This window comes from Stegostoma tigrinum, chromosome 10 (genome assembly GCF_030684315.1).
Source record: "Stegostoma tigrinum isolate sSteTig4 chromosome 10, sSteTig4.hap1, whole genome shotgun sequence".
Classification (NCBI taxonomy): domain Eukaryota; kingdom Metazoa; phylum Chordata; class Chondrichthyes; order Orectolobiformes; family Stegostomatidae; genus Stegostoma; species Stegostoma tigrinum.
In genome coordinates, this window is record NC_081363.1 from 86,970,096 (window position 1) to 86,986,814 (window position 16,719).

At 41.4% G+C, this 16,719-nt stretch overlaps 1 protein-coding gene across 10 annotated transcripts in view; it reads left to right on the forward strand.

The window, feature by feature from the left end:
• LOC125455365 (tau-tubulin kinase 2-like) overlaps positions 1 to 16,719 on the forward strand; it is a 232,414-nt gene that overhangs the window by 159,738 nt on the left and 55,957 nt on the right. For all 10 annotated transcript variants that reach the window (XM_059649366.1, XM_048537190.2, XM_059649361.1 and 7 more), the window contains one exon: positions 9,533 to 9,744. In XM_059649366.1, coding sequence (XP_059505349.1) covers positions 9,533 to 9,744 — 212 coding nt within the window. The remainder of the gene's footprint in view (positions 1 to 9,532; positions 9,745 to 16,719) is intronic.

The following is a 16,719-nucleotide window of genomic DNA, read 5'->3' on the forward strand; positions in this document are numbered from 1 at the left end:
GTGGCTTTGTTATTAGTATACCATCCAATGAGAGTTCCGACTAAACAGTTCCAGTATAGTAACAGCACTTTCACGGACCCAACAATGTGAAAAATTGCCCACTTATGCCTTGTACACAAAAATCAGCATAAATTTAACCCAGCCCGTTTTATCACTCCCTCAGAGTGCTGTCAGGCATCAGTAAATTGATAAAAGGTATCTTTGACAAGTAGCACCACTTGGCAACAACATGCTTAATTTGGCTCCACCTGCACCACTCTCCCTGATGTCATCATGGCCTTGTTGAAACCTGAGTAAAGGAGCTGAGATTAGGGTGAGGGGAAGTGGCTGTCTTTGATCTCAAAGCATTGTTTGACTGCGTGTGGAATCTAGGATGGTTAGCAAAACTGGAATCAGCGGGAGTCAGCTTATGCACATCGATCGACACACTGCTAGCCAGGAATGACCTAAAGAGAGTGCTCAGAAGAGCCAGGAGAAGACATGAGAAGTTGGCGGATAGGATCAGGGTAAACCCTAAGGCTTACTATAGGTATTTAAGGAATAAAAGAATGACGAAAGTAAGATTAGGCCCAATCAAGGATAGTAGTGGTAAATTGTGTGTGGAGTTAGAGGAGATAGGGGAAGCGCTAAATGAATAGTTTTCAACAGTATTCACTCTAGAAAACGACAATGTTGTCGAGGAGAATACTGAGATACAGGCTACTAGACTATGTTGGATTGAGGTTCACAAGGAAGAGGTATTAGAAATCCTTCAGAGGGTGAAGATAGATAAGTCCCCTGGGCCGGATGGGATTTATCCTCGGATGCTCTGGGAAGCCAGGGAGGAGATTGCTGAGCCTTTCGCATTGATCTTTAACTCGTCATTGTCTACAGGAATAGTGCCAGACGACTGGAGGATAGCTGTTCAAGAAGGGGAGTAGAGACAACCCTGGTAATTATAGACCAGTGAGCCTTACCTCAGCTGTTGGTAAAGTGTTGGAAAAGGTTATAAGGGATAGGATTTATAATCATCTAGAAAAGAATAAATTGATTAGGGATAGTCAGCACGGTTTTGTGAAGGGAAGGTCGTGCCTCACAAACTTTATTGAGTTCTTTGAGAAGGTGTCCAAACAGGTAGATGAGAGTAAACTGGTTGATGTGGTGTATATGGATTTCAGCAAGGTGTTCGATAAGGTTCCCCACAGTAGGCTATTGTACAAAATGTGGAGGAATGGAATTGTGGGAGATATAGCAGTTTGGATCAGAAATTGGCTCGCTGAAAGAAGACAGAGGGTGGTAGTTGATGGGAAATGTTCATCCTGGAGACCAGTTACTAGTGGTGTACCGCAAGGGTCGGTGTTGGGTCCACTGTTGTTTGTCATTTTTATAAATGACCTGGATGAGGGCGTAGAAGAATGGGTTAGTAAATTTGCAGACGACACTAAGGTCGGTGGAGTTGTGGATAGTGACGAAGGATGCTGTAGGTTGCAGAGAGACATAGATAAGCTGCAGAGCTGGGCTGAGAGGTGGCAAATGGAGTTTAATGCAGACAAGTGTGAGGTGATGCACTTTGGTAGGAGTAACCGGAAGGCAAAGTACAGGGCTAATGGTAAGATTCTTAGCAGTGTAGATGAGCAGAGATATCTCGGTGTCCATGTACACAGATCCTTGAAAGTTGCCACCCAGGTTGACAGGGCTGTTAAGGCGGCATACAGTGTTTTAGCTTTTATTAATAGAGGGATCGAGTTCCGGAACCAAGAGGTTATGGTGAAGCTGTACAAAACTCTGGTGCGGCCGCACTTGGAGTATTGTGTATAGTTCTGGTCACCGCATTATAAGAAGGATGTGGATTATTTGGAAAGGGTGCAGAGGAGATTTACTAGGATGTTGCCTGGTATGGAGGGAAGGTCTTATGAGGAAAGGCTGAGGGATTTGAGGCTGTTTTCATTAGAGAGAAGAAGGTTGAGAGGTGACTTAATTGAAACATATAAAATAATCAGAGGGGTGGATAGGGAGAGCCTTTTTCCTAGAATGGTGACGGCGAGTACGAGGGGGCATAGCATTAAATTGAGGGGTGAAAAATATAGGACAGATGTCAGAGGTAGTTTCTTTACTCGGAGAGTAGTAAGGGAATGGAACGCTTTGCCTGAACGGTAGTAGATTTGCCAACTTTAAGTACATTTAAGTTGTCATTGGACAAGCATATGGACGTACATGGAATAGTGTAGGTTAGATGGGCTTGAGATCGGTATGACAGGTTGGCACAACATCGAGGGCCGAAGGGCCTGTACTGTGCTGTAATGTTCTGTGAAGTTCTATGAACTAGCAAGAGTAATACTAGCAATGCTACTGAAAGAACTGCACCTGAGTAACATCATCTGCACAGACTACATGCTAAAATTACTGTCCCTGTGCCTCATGACTCATTTTGCTATTAATAGCCAGATCCACAAACAAATCAATGGGACACCTATGGGGTCACCCATCTCTGGACTAATAACAGAAGCAGTGATGCAGAGACTCGAAAGTACCTGCGGATCCAACTCAAATTATAAATTTGATATGTGGACAACATTTCCATCATCATCATCAAACGGACTAAACGAGAAGAAACACACCAACTTAGAAACAACATTTTTACCAGCATCAAATTCATAAAAGAAGAAAAGAACAAACGGCTCCCATTCCTGGATGTAGAACACACGGCCAGTGGGGAATTTCTGACCAAAGTGTACAAAAAGGTCACACATACACAGATCAAGTCCTAAATTTCAACAGTAACTGTCCTAACAGTCACAAATGGAGTTGCGTAAAAATACTGTTCAAAGAGCCGCAGTACACTGCAGCAACCCTGAGCTACGCCAAATTGAAGAATACCTCCACGAAGTGTTGAGAGGTAATGGAAACCCAAACATTTAGGTCCAACGATACCTGTCACAACAGGAAGTTACAGTATGCCCCTACACACTTGTCATGTTACTGTACGATGAGAACGTATCTGCACTGACCGCAAGACTCCTATGGCCACTGAGCATCAGAGTAGCACACGAACCTACATCAACTCCTAACAAGAGCCGGGGACCCCTTGCTCACTGTGGACAGAACCCAAGTAATATACAAAATTTAATGCAAGGACTGTGACAAATGTTACATTGGACAGACAGGAATTGACGACACCGGACCCCAAGAGTTTAAGTGACAAGCAGGAAAACAGAACGATGCTTCATCAGAGGCTGCACTGATGATGCTACCCAACAGAGTAATGAAACGTCTGCAAACTAATGAACAAACTTGGTGAACGAGCCAACCACCGCATTCACAACCTGAGCCACGAATCTTCTCCAGAACCTCAGTGCAGAATACAGAGCAAAGGGCCGAATGGCATTAAGCATCATGGTGACTATTTTCACATGTGACTTATTAAAAAACTTTTTCTTGTACTTGTAATGGCTTCACATCTTACTATCTATGATGTCTCAAGTTCTGGAATTGCTAACAATTTTCACAACCTAATAACTGACTGTAACTCACGTGGATCTCATGATGTAATGGTTTGAATATAATTATATTGTTACCAGCATTATAAATTAGATTATAGGCCATAACTCAGATTTTTTTGGGCAGTAGTTCGTCATTTATTTTCGGGTACTGATCAACTTAGAATTGGTACTCAGATATAGGATGCATTTCTGTTAGTTCCTGTAGAAAATGTTCTCTTTTGGAATACGTTTGGTCGCTACTAAATCTGCTTTTCAAGAACTAGTTTTTGTCTTGAAAAAACTAGATTCATCATTTCTGTAGCAAACACGTTTATTTCGTGACATCTGAACTATGTCTTTGAGAGGCCATTGCTCTTACTACAGTTGATTTCAATGTTCTATTCGATGTGAAATAATTTCCAAAAGATCATCCTATTTGGAGTCTGGAAAGAGAACAATATTAGGGGAGTAATCCTTGACCACTTGGTCAGAATCGTCCCCTATCATGACCACCTCTTACCCCAAGGTGATGAACCATCCTTTACTCATGGGCCCTTTATTGGTTTGCTTATGATAAATCACAGGATGCATTGATCAGTGCAGTGTAACATACAACACGTCATCAGGGCTTAGGGTGACTGAAATTATGCTCGGATAAATGTTGGCCATGGCCTTTAGTGGTAACACATTGAGCACCAAGGCAGGGCTGTGAATTTTAAGTCCCGCTGCTAGACTTGACCCCATAATATCATCTAACTCACTGTAGTGCTGTAGTACTGCGGTACTTTTTTTGTCAATGCAAATCCATGTTCACATAGGTGGATGCAAAAGTGTTTGAGCATAAGTCAGAGATTTATGACAGATGTTCTGATCAATATCTATCCTTCTATCAGCACTGCTGAAGAAATTTCGTTGACCATAATTAATCTTCCTTGATTTTGTACTCTATGCCCCTATTAATAAAGTCTGTGATACTGTAAGCTTTATTTACAACTCTTTCAACCTGTTCTGTTACCTTCATCCATCTATGCATGTATGCAAACAGGCTCTTCTGCTCCTCTAAGTATTTTTTTAAAATTCTATCCTATATTTTATATTGTCTTTTCACATTCTTCCTAATGTTATAAAGCAGAGGTTGACTCCCCTTCCTGTGAGAACTAAAATCGAAACACCCAAAGAGGGACGCCTTACCCTATAATCTGTAAGAAATGTGAAAAGTGGTGTAACCTGCCTTTTAGCAACTTCTAGTAGCTAAATAAAATAAACCCTGACACTCACTTTATAGTTAACAATATTATTTATTAATTATCTAATTATTTATGTTATGTATAATAATTACTATTATACATATTATTTATCTAATAAGTGAACAAATTAACTAAACTATTAATAAACCAAATAAACCCCTTTTAGCTACTAACTGTTGCCAAACAAAACATTCTAATAGTATGCTGTTCCAAAAAATACAATCCCACGTATATAATTAAGAAAATAGAATTTAGTCTCTCAAAATTACAACTTGACTGTGTCTTCTGGAATGCTCTGTGCCTTCTCCGTTGATTCTTTGGTCAGGAATATTCACTACTTGTGCCATGGGTACCTTTTTCTATTTAAATTGTGTTTCCTCTAATACATGTAGGAGTCAGTGAGGGCCAGCAATTCTCTCTTGAGAGTGGAGGGCTGTTCACTCTGGCAGACGGAATTACCTCTCCTATTTTGTCCAACTGATTTATGTTTCAAATGCTAGGAGGAAAAAATGATATGCTTTGACTATGATTACCTGACACATCAGTGTGCTGGCTTTGCATGCAAAAGTACTTTCAAGGCCCTTTGTCCTGCTGCTTCTGCAGTTTTTATCAATTAAATAATATAGTTCCTTTTGTTCTCCCTTCCAAAATGAACAAATTTATATTTTCCCCACATAACGTTTGATTTTCCAACTTTTTAAGCTGTCTGTAAATGGTTTGTATCACTTTTGAAACCTGCCCTTTCACCAATTTTTGTGACTCTGCTAATTTGGCCACAGTATTTTAACTTCCTTCCCCCACGCCATTAATATATATGTAAACAGCTGCATTCCCAGCAGTGATGCCTATGGAACCCCACTGGTCACAGGTGGCCAACTGGAAAAAAACTCCGTAACCCTACTCTGTTTCCTGCCCATCAGGCAATCCTCTATCCATGTCAGTTTACTACTTCCAATACGTTGAGGTCTTATCTTATGGCAACCCTTTGTAAGACACCTTGTCACTTCCTGTAAGTCCAAACACAACATATCAACTAGTTCCCCTCTATCCATGTTGGTTAAGGTTTCCTTTAAAATCTCCATTAAATTAGTCAGACACAATTTCCCGTTCAGGAAGCCATGTTGATTCTGCTTGATTAGATTATGATTTTCTAAATATTCTGCTATTACTTACGAGTCATTGAGATGTACAGCATGGAAGCAAACCCTTCAGCCCATTGAATTTGCTGTACTTCTGCTCCAATGTCTTATTTCTAATAGTACCTGCACGGCCAGCTGTCTAATTGAGCTATCCACGTTTTTCCTTTCCTAAAATACCCTCCCATATTCAGCCCTGGGCCTCTGCAGTGAGTAATCCAAAATTGACACCGTGTTTCTTTCTCATATTGTCGCAGTTTTCTAGCCTGAATCATGGACATCCATTTGTACACTTGCAAAATTCAAAGTGCAATGGAATTTGGCACAATGAGTCACTGTAAACCATCTGAACCATGTGTTCACTATGGTCTTTTAAATAGCCTATGAATCCTTCCCAATTGCGTCACATTCCAACATGATGCAATAACTGAGGTATACCAATGGCCCTAATAAAATATTACATGGTATAATTTTGTTATAAAACAGCATCTCCTATGATTTCCTTGTGATTAATTGCAAAAGCAAATTGCAGTCAATGCAAGGTAAAGTAAGGACAACTGTTTAATGTGAATGGTTTTACTCATTATTTACTTTAAACTTTTAGATTATGAAAAGAAATACAACTGATTTAACTGAAAGGCAAATATTATGTTTTCATGTGGTCTAATTTGAGGAGTGTCTTTGACAACCTGAGCATTAAGAAATTGCTGAAGGTTTCAGCTGTTCTCTTCACTGTCCTTCGTTAACCAGCCTAAATTTATGCATTGGCGAAGATAATTTTTATGGCTGTGGGTCATGTGATATAATTTTTAATTTTCGATAATCAAGTGTAGAGCTGGATGAGCACAGCAGGCCAAGCAGCCTCTTAGGAGCACAAAGCTGATGTTTCGGGCCTAGACCCTTCTTCAGAAAAGGGGGAGGCGGAGAGGGTTCTGAAATAAATAGGGAGGGACGGGGAGGTGGATCAAAGATGGATAGAGGAGAAGATAGGTGGAGAGGAGACGGACAGTTAAAGGGGCGGGGATGGAGCCAGTAGAGGTGAATGTAGGTGGGGAGGTATGGAGGGGATAGGTCAGTCTGGGAAGGATGGACAGGTCAAGGGGGCGGGATGAGGTTAGTAGAAAGTTATGATTTTAGCTGTAAAACCTGTACTTAAAATATAACTGTTCATTCCTTAATAAAGTAGCATTTGTAACATTGTGAAATGAGTGGCTCTTGCAGATTTATTGCCGATCCTCCAAAAGACTCTATTTCAGACCAGAGATGCATATGAGAAAGTATTTGTGCTGTTCTTAATTGAATAAATTTTAATTTTAATTTAAATGCTCAGTTGTGATGAGACTAAAACTGCAGTTTAAGAATAATCACACTAGATAAAGATTGAAATTAAGAGAAATCATCGAATCACAGAGATCAACAGTACAAGAAGAGGCCTTTTGGCCCATAGTGTCTGCTCTGGTCAAAAATAACACCTTAACTATTCTAATCCCATTTTCCAGCTGTTGGCCCATAGCCTTATGTGCCTTGGCTTCATAACATTTAAGTTGTACTTAGATATGTATTTATGAGAGTTTCTGCCTCTGTCACCCTTACAGGCAGTGAGTTCTAGATTCCCACCACACGCTGGGTCAAAATAATTTTCCTCGTGTCCTGTCTAAACCTTCTGCCCCCTTACCTTACATTTGTGACCCCAGTCATTGATCCTCCATCAAGGGGGAGTTTTTTCCTGTCTACCCTATCCGTGCCTCTCATGACTTTTTTACATCTCAGTCATGCGCCCTCTCAATTTCTTCTGCTGTCAGGAAAACAACCACAGTCTGTGCAATACTTGATGCCATAAGGGACCGGTATACAAGCACTGCAGGGTTCCTCTGATCCTTCGTGCTTCCCAGGGTCCTATCATGCATCATGTATTCCCCTGCCCAAATGCATCTCCTCACATTTATCCAGATTGAGTTCTGTTTGCCACTGATCAGCCCATCTGACCAGCCTGTCTGCATCCCCTTGTAGTCCTCACTACTTAACATCCCACCAATTTTTATATCATCTGTAAATGTGATTTATTCGACAGCAATTAGTTTTTTTGATTAACATGGAATATCCCCCATAACTCACAAAATAGCAGGCAAAGCTGAAAATTCTGCAGTTTGCCATGTTCATATTTTTTGCTTGGAGGTGGCAAATGTAATTAAAGGAGAAGTTGAAAGCATTTTTGCACTTTGAAAACTTCCTCTTGTTTCTGTCCGAATCAGGTCTCCTCCCTTAGCTATTTTTCCTGTACATCAACATGGTATCAATGCCACTCCCTGCTCTCTCTCTGAACTGGAAAAACACTCACCAACTTTGTCTCTGGTTTCTGTCTTTCCTGTCATCATGGTTCCTCTGTTACTCTTTACTTCCCTGTTTCCATTTTTGGAACTCGTGCATCAAGAAATATTCACTAAATTCACAGACTTCCACATGTATCTTGGCCATGCTTTCTCATGCCCCATTTCCTGTAAAGAATCTATTCTATGCTTCCAGTTTCTGCTCCTCAAGTCTGAAGCCTGAGGAGATGATGACCCTGCCACTCCTAAGACAAAGCACCCCTTACGCATTTTTTTCCCCTAGAGCAGAGTCTTAATTTTCATTATGTGCCATTCACCCATCACCGGTGTTTTTTTTTGCTGACGTTCATTAGCTCCCAGCGCAAGAACATCCAAACATACTCATTTTAAAATCCTTTTCTTTGTTTCCAAATCCCTCTGGCATTGTCCCCCTCTACCTTTCTAACCTCTTCCAGCCTTGCTAATTTTGCTTGTCTAATGATGGCCTCTTAGGGATCCCTAGTCACTTCATCAGTGATAATTCAGCTTTCAGCTGTCTTAGCCATCTACATTCATGTAGTTTTTATTTTAAAGTAATTAAATGTCCTGAAGCAGTTCACAGGAACTTTACAAAATAAAATATTGCATTATGCTATATAAGGTGTTACTAGATCAGATGATCAAAACCTTGGTCAAAGCAATCGCTTTGAAGGAGTGCCTTAGAGGAAGGTGAGATAGTAAGGTATAGAAAAGTAATTCCTGAGTTTGAGATTTGGACGACTGAAAATTCAGCTGCCAATGTTGGAGTGATTAAAATTGAAGATGCACAAAAAAATAGAATTGGGGAAGAGCAAGTGCCTTGAAGTGTGGCGAGCCAAAGGAGATTAAAGTATAGGGAGGGGTAAGACCGTTCGGGTTTTAAAAAAAGAGAAGTTTAACCCAAAGCTCTGGAATCCTCTCCATGGACCTTTTCACTTTTGTAGCTGTGTCTCTCTGGTTAGGACACTCCTGAAAACTTGGGTCATTGACCAAGCTGCTTCTGTCCTGATGTCTGTTTCTGTGGCTGTTAAATACCTTTGTAGTGTTTTCCATAACTAATGTGCTAATATGCCATCTAAATTCAAGTAACGTTTTAGTCCCTCTGAGAGGATTGGTAGGATTTCAGTTTAATGACTCACCCAAAGGATGTCTAATGTTAAAATCTGCTGTACACATAACAAACTAAAACACTGACCCAGTCATTGGGCAGTTAAGTTGACAGTGAAAAGAGAAAGAAAGGATAAAATCATGAAACATAAGAGGGATAGATTAAAATGAGCTGTAAAAAACTATTTTTAGTGGACTTTATGACAAAAGCACTCAAACAATTTTATTTTGGAATGCAGGGTGTTGCAGAAGAAGAGAACAGCCATGGTGCTGGAAATGGACCTCAAAATGGGCCAAGTCTGGGGTCCCCAGTGAAGGTGCGGTCTGAGACTTTGCAGCCAGATCGTGATGTCCCACTATTAAGAAAGTTAAGGTCCATACACAGCTTTGAGTTTGAAAAGCGTATTACTTTGGAATCAAAACCTAGCACTGATAAATTCTTGGAAGCCTGGTAAGTGTATCTTTGTTCAATTCTGGCTTATCTATTTTTCCATCAGCATATTCGCCTTCTTCTGGAGGAAGAAACACAAGAAAATTCTGTCATTTATTCTTAGCACTGCTCACCTATTAAGTAGAAACTTGTTTCTTAGGGCACTCATGAAAAATCACCAGTCTTACATAAAAGCCTATTTCACCATTCAGTATCATCATAGATGATCATCCAACTCTCTGCATTGTTCCTGCTTTAGCTCCATACACTGATTTCCTTAGCCTTAAGAACGTTATCTAATTCCTTCCAAACATCCAATATTTTGGTCTGAACAGTCTCCTGTGGCAGAGATTTCACTGCCCTCTCGGTGAAGACATTTCTCCTCATCTCAGTCCTAAACAGCGTAACCTGTGTCCTTTAACATGTAATTCCAGGTTCTGGAGTTTCCAGTCACCAGGAACATCCATCCTTTGTTTACATTGTCCAGTGTTAGAACTGTATTGATTCTATGAGATCCCCTCATTCTTCTAAACTTCAATTAATATAGAACATAGAACAGCACAGCGCAGGCCCTTTGGCCCTCAATGTTGTGCCGAACTTTTACCCTAATCCTAAAGTCTATCTAACCTCATCCCTATGCCTATGTAATAGCTGCTTAAATGCCCCTAATGAGGCAGACTCCACTACCCTCTCTGGCAATGCATTCGATGCCCTGACCACTCTGAGTAAAGGATCTACCTCCACTCAATTTAAAACTATGCCCCCTTGTAATAGCTACCTCCACCCTAGGAAAAAGTCTCTGGCTATCCACTCTATCTATACCTCGGATCATTTTGTACACCTCTATCAAGTCACCTCTCATCCTTTGTCGTTCTCAAGAGAAAAGCTCTAGCTCTCTCAACCTTGTAAGACCTTCCCTCAATTCCAGGCAACATCCTGGTAAATCTCCTTTGCACCTTTTCCAACGCCTACACGTCTTTCTGATAATGAGGCGATCAGAACTGGACACAGTAGTCCAGATGTGGCCTAACCAGGCTTTTGTATAGCTGGAGCATAACTTCATGGCTCTTGAACTCGATTCACCTATTAATGAAAGCTAACACACCATACACCTTCTTAACAACGCTATACACCTGGATGGCCGTTTTCAGGGAACTGTGAACGTGAACCCTAAGATCCCTCTGCTCCTCCACACCGCCAAGGTCTTGCCATTAACCTTGTATTCTGCTTTCAAGTTTGTCCTTCCAGAATGAATCGCCTCCCACTTTTCAGGGTTAAACTCCATCTGCCACTTCTCAGCCCAGCTCTGCATCCTATCAATGTCTCTTTGTAACCTAGAACAGCCCTCCGCACTATCCACAGCAGGATCCACCTTTGTATCGTCAGCGAACTTGCCAATCCACCCTTCTAATCCTTCATCCAAATTCTTTACAAAAAATCGCAAATAGAGGACCCAGAACACCACTCGTAACTGAGCACCATGTTGAATATTTTCTGCCCACTTCCACCTTTTGTCTTCTAAGGATCAGCCAATTCTGAATGCAATCTGCCACATTTCCCCGTATCCCATGCCTCCTTACCTTCTGCATCAGCCTACCATGGGGAACTTTATCAAACGCCTTACTTAAATCCATGTATACCACATCCAATGCTCTACCTTCCTCCACGTGTTAGGTCACCTCCGCAAAGAACTGATAAAGGTTTGTGGGGCATGAGCTACCCCTCACAAATCCATACTGACTATCAAGAATCAAAGGTGCCTTTCCAAGTGATCATAAATTCTATCTCTTACAGCCCTTTCCATAATTTGCCCACCACTGATGTAAGACTAACTGGCCTGTAATTTCCAGGGTTATCCTTATTCCCTTTATTGAACGAGGGAATGACGTTTGTCTTTCTCCAATTTTCTGGCACTATACCCATGGACAGTGAGGACGAAAAGATCATTGCCAAAGGCCCTGCAATCTTTTCCCTCGCTTCCCATAGAATCCTCGGATAATTCCCATCAGGCCTGGGGGACTTACCTATCTTCAAGCTCCTCAAAATTCCTAGCACATCTTCTTTACCAACATTGACTTTCTGTAGCCTGCCACCTTGTTTCACACTGTCCTTCCCTATATCAAGGTCCCTCTCCGTTATGAATACTGAAGGAAAGTATTCATGAAGGACCTCTCCTGCCTAGAACATAGAATATTACAGCACGGTACAGGCCCTTCGGCTCTTGATGTTGTGCCGACCTGTCATAGCGATCTCAAGCCAATCTAACCTACACTATTCCATGTACGCCCATATGCTTATCCAATGACGACTTAAATGTACCTAAAGTTGGCGAATCTACTACCGTTTCAGGCAAAGCGTTCCATTCCCTTACTACTCTGAGTAAAGAAACTACCTCTGACGTCTGTCCTATATCTTTCACCCCTCAATTTAAAGCTATGCCCCCTCGTGCTCGCCGTCACCATCCTAGGGAAAAAGGCTCTCCCTATCCACCCTATCCAACCCTCTGATTATTTTATATGTTTCAATTAAGTCACCTCTCAACCTTCTTCTCTCTAACGAAAACAGCCTCAAGTCCCTCAGTTCTTCCTCGTAAAACCTTCCCTCCATACCAGGCAACATCCTAGTAAATCTCCTCTGCACCCTTTCCAAAACTTTCACGTCCTCCTTATAATGCGGTGACCAGAACTGTACCCAATACTCCAAGTGCGGCCGCACCAGAGTTTTGTACAGCTGCAGCATAACCTCATGGTTCCGGAACTCGATCCCTCTATTAATAAAAGCTAAAACACTGTATGCCTTCTTAACAACCCTGTCAACCTTTTTAGGCTCAATGCACAAATCCTCTTTATGAGACTTGATCGGCTGTACCCCTTCTCTGGTTGTTCTCTTAGTCCTCACGTAGGTGTAAAAAGCCTTGGAGTTTTCCTTGATCCTATCTGCCAAGGTTTTCTCATGCCCTTTTTAGCTCTTCCAAGCTGTTTCTTCAGCTGCTTCCTGGACAACTTGTATCCCTCTAGAGCGTTTTTCGTTCCTTGATTCTTAAACCTTATATAAGCATCCTTCTTCCCCTCAACCAGTCGTTCAACCTCTCTTGAGATCCAAGGCTCCCTCACTCGACCACAGCTTCCCTGCCTGCTAGGGACAAACATACAGCACGTACAGTATGTATTTGTTTAACAAAATCTCCACATTTCAATAGTGCTCTTCCCTGACAGCATCTGTTCCCAGTTCTTGCCTCAGAGTTGTAATTACCCTTCCCCCAGTTATAAACCTTACCCTCTTCGATAGTTCTAACCGCTCCAGTCTCTCTTCATATATCAGCCCTGTCATTCCAGGAATCGATCTGGTAAACCTTTGTTGCGCCCCCTACAAAGCCAGAACACCCTTCTTCAGTTGAGGAAATCAAAACTGCATACAGTACACCAGGTGTGATCTCACCAGGTGCTGTATAACTGCAGCAAAACATCCCTGTACTCAAACGAAGGCTGACATTCTATTTGTTGTCTACACTGCCTGCTGCAGCTGCTTGCTTACTTTGATCAGTTGGTAGACATACAATGACACCTCCCACTTTCTCAATCCATTGCCTTTCAGATTATCTGCGTTCCTGTTTTTGTTTCCAAAGTGGATTACCTCATTATCTATTTTATACTAATTCTGTCATGCATTTTCCCTCTCTCGCAATTAGCATAATCGCTGTGGAGTATTTCTCTATCCTCATCACAACTCAACCTGTCACCTTGCTTTGTATCGTCTGCAAGTTGGACATAATGCAATTAGTTCCCTTACCTATATCATTAATATAAATTGTGAATAACTGGGTCCAAGCACTGATCCCTGTGACCATACTAGTCATTGCCTTTCTGCTGAGAAAAAGATCTGTTTATTTCTACTCTTTTGTTTCATGCCTACCAGTTAGTTTTCTGTCCACATTAGCGCACTACCCCAAGCCCAAATGCTTTAATATCATGTGGTAATTTCTTATGTTATATTTTATTGAAAGCCTTCTGAAAGCCCAATAAACCATATCCATTCACTCCCCCTTATCAACTCTACTAGTTACACTCTTGTCAAGCATGTTTTCTCGTTTAAAAATCCATGTTGACTCTGCCTAATCCTGCCACTGTTTTCCAAGTGCTCTTTAAATCTTTTGAAACGTACTCTTCGCCTGTCATCAGCAGTATAGAAAATGCTAGATCTGTAGTTCCCTGCTTTCTCTGTGTCCTTTTGTGGGGATTACATTAGCTACACGCCAATCTGTAGTCACTATTCCAGAGTCAATAGAATTTTGAAATGTGACCACCAATTGTCACATTTGGTCCACTTCATTAGGAGCTTGGAAATATAGATTATTGGTCCCTGGGGATTTTCAGTCTTTAATCCTATCAATTTCCCAACACATTTTCACTAATACTAATTTCTTTCAGTTCTTCTATCTTACTGGACCCTGTGTTCCCCAACAGCTCTAGGATTTTGTGTTCAATACCAATGTGTGGGGAAGAGGTCTAACCCCACTATTGTTTTCTTCTTCTTGGTGTTTGAGTTCCACTATCCAGCTTCCACTTGATATCCTTCCTCGCTATTACATTAATGTCCCATTTAACCAGCATGTTACCACTCCTGTTTCTTTTTTTGTCTGTCCTTCCTAAAAGGTGGAATACCCCCAGATATTCAGTTCCCACCCCGGTTGCCCTGAAGCCACGTCTCCATAATCCCAACTATGTCATGCTTATTGACGTCAATTTGCATGACTAATTTCACCTGCTTTGTTGCAAATGCTCTGCACATTGAGATACAGAATCTTAAGAACATGTCTTTTAACATTTGAAGCACTGTTTATATTATTTAACACAATGGCTCTATTTGACTTTTGCTCTTGAGTTTGCTACTTATTGCTTTCCTATCCTGTTTTTTTTTCTGCCCTGGCTTCCTCCTCTGCTGTCTCTCTTTATATAGGTTGCTATCTGCTTGTAGTTTTAATCCCTTCCTGACCACACTTGCAAATACATCTGCAACATCCCACATAGAGGAGGAGGAGCACAGCCACATTTTTTTTTTAATCCTGACATTGCCTCAGGAGCTCCACCTCTGGATTCATAGAGTCTTAGTGTCACAGAAACAGATCCTTTGGCCCAACTCATCCATACCAACCAGATATCCTAAATTAATCTGGCCACATTTGCCAGCATTTGGTCCATATCCTTGCAAACCTTTCCTATTCATGTATCTTTTCCGATGCCTTTTGAATGTGTAATTGCCATCTTCTCTGGCCGTTCATTCTAAGCACGCATCACTGAAAATGTTGCCCCTCAGGTCCCTTTTAAGTCTTTTCCCTCTCACCTTGATCCGATGCAGTCTAGTTTTGGACTCCCCTACCCTGAGGAAAAAAGACCTCTGCTATTCACACTATCCATTCCCCCTTCATGATTACATAAACTTCTGTAAGGTCAGGTCTCAGCTTCCAACGCTCCAGGGGACAAAAGGCCCCAGTCTTTTCAGCCTCTCCCCAAAGCTCAAAATCTCCAACCCTGGCAACATGTTTGTAAACCAGAATTGAATGCAGTATCCCAAAAGTGGCCTAACCAATGTCCTGTACAGCTGCAACATGACCTCCCAACTCCTATACTCAATGCACTGACCAATAAGGGCAAGCATACCAAACGCCACCTCCACTAACCTGTTCACCTGCGACTCCACCTTTAAGGAACTGTGAAGACCTTCTCTGCTCAGCTCTTGCTGTTACTCTGACTTGGCTCAACCCAGGCCTCACCCCTCAGGCTCTTATAGGGAGATACTGCTCTTTTTCACTCCCAGTGCATTCTGCTATGCTCCGGCTGCTATTCCTACAAATCTTGCCTCTGACAGCCTGTCCTTTGTCTGGTTGCAGAAAATTAAGTTTTATTGGTCTCTTCCATACTGTAAATAGTAATAATTCTGAAATGGTTACAGACAAATCTATTAGATTGGTTAAAAATCCAATCGCTTTGGTGTTGAAACTGGTTTGTTCTGCAGTTTTTCATTTAGTAAGCAGATCTAAGGGAACAGAACAGACGAGGGAAAGAAAACAAAACATTTAATTTTCACATGTAATGTTTGCTACACATTAGATCTTAGGCTTCTTTCCATTTAGAACTAGTCTGGTGATGCTGTCTATGTCCCACAGTGTCCCATTAATTTGAGTGAAGTTTCCAAGCTTGGAACATCCTGGAGCTGATGGAGTTGTTTTACCAGAGACATGAAGGCTACCTTATGGTTACTGTTGCATGAGAAAGAACGGAAGCCTTGCAAAATCCACAACCTCAGAATGCCCCAAATGGGTTCATGTTCAATTAAGTGTTCCTGAAATTAAAGGGATCCTGTTATCTTTCATATTAGATATTTTCTAATCAATCAGTTCAGAGGTGTTATTATGCACCTTTGGTGCAGGTGGGACTTGAATCAAGACCACCTGACTCAGCTAGGGGCGCTACCACTACACCATGGGAACAGGAGTAGGCTGGTCAATCCCACAAGCCTGTTCTGCCATACAGTAAGATCATGGCTAATCAGTAGCCCTACTCCACATACGTGCCTCTGTTGTGTATCTTTTAATACCTTAACAAATTTATCTATCTCAGATTTAAAATTTTAACAACTGATCCAGCATTCACTACTGTTTGTGGAAGAGCCCCGAGATATTTTCTAATCATAGGTGTTGTGAAGCATGTCTCAAGCAGGTGGGACTTGAACGTGTTTCCTGGTCCAGAGGTAGAGACTCTACCACTGCACCATAAGAGCCCTATAGGGATGCTACTACATTAAAAAAAAACACAAAAATAAACAAATGTGTCAAAATTAGAATGTAAAATACTTACAGAAGGTAGATGGAGGTAAAGATTTTCAATCTGTTGTTTTATGTGCATTGTATTTCTGGTGGCCGTTCTACTCATCATTTAGAAAATGATAAGTTTCCTCCTGGGGATTTGCTGGACTAACATTAGTTAGTCATCCTGCTTT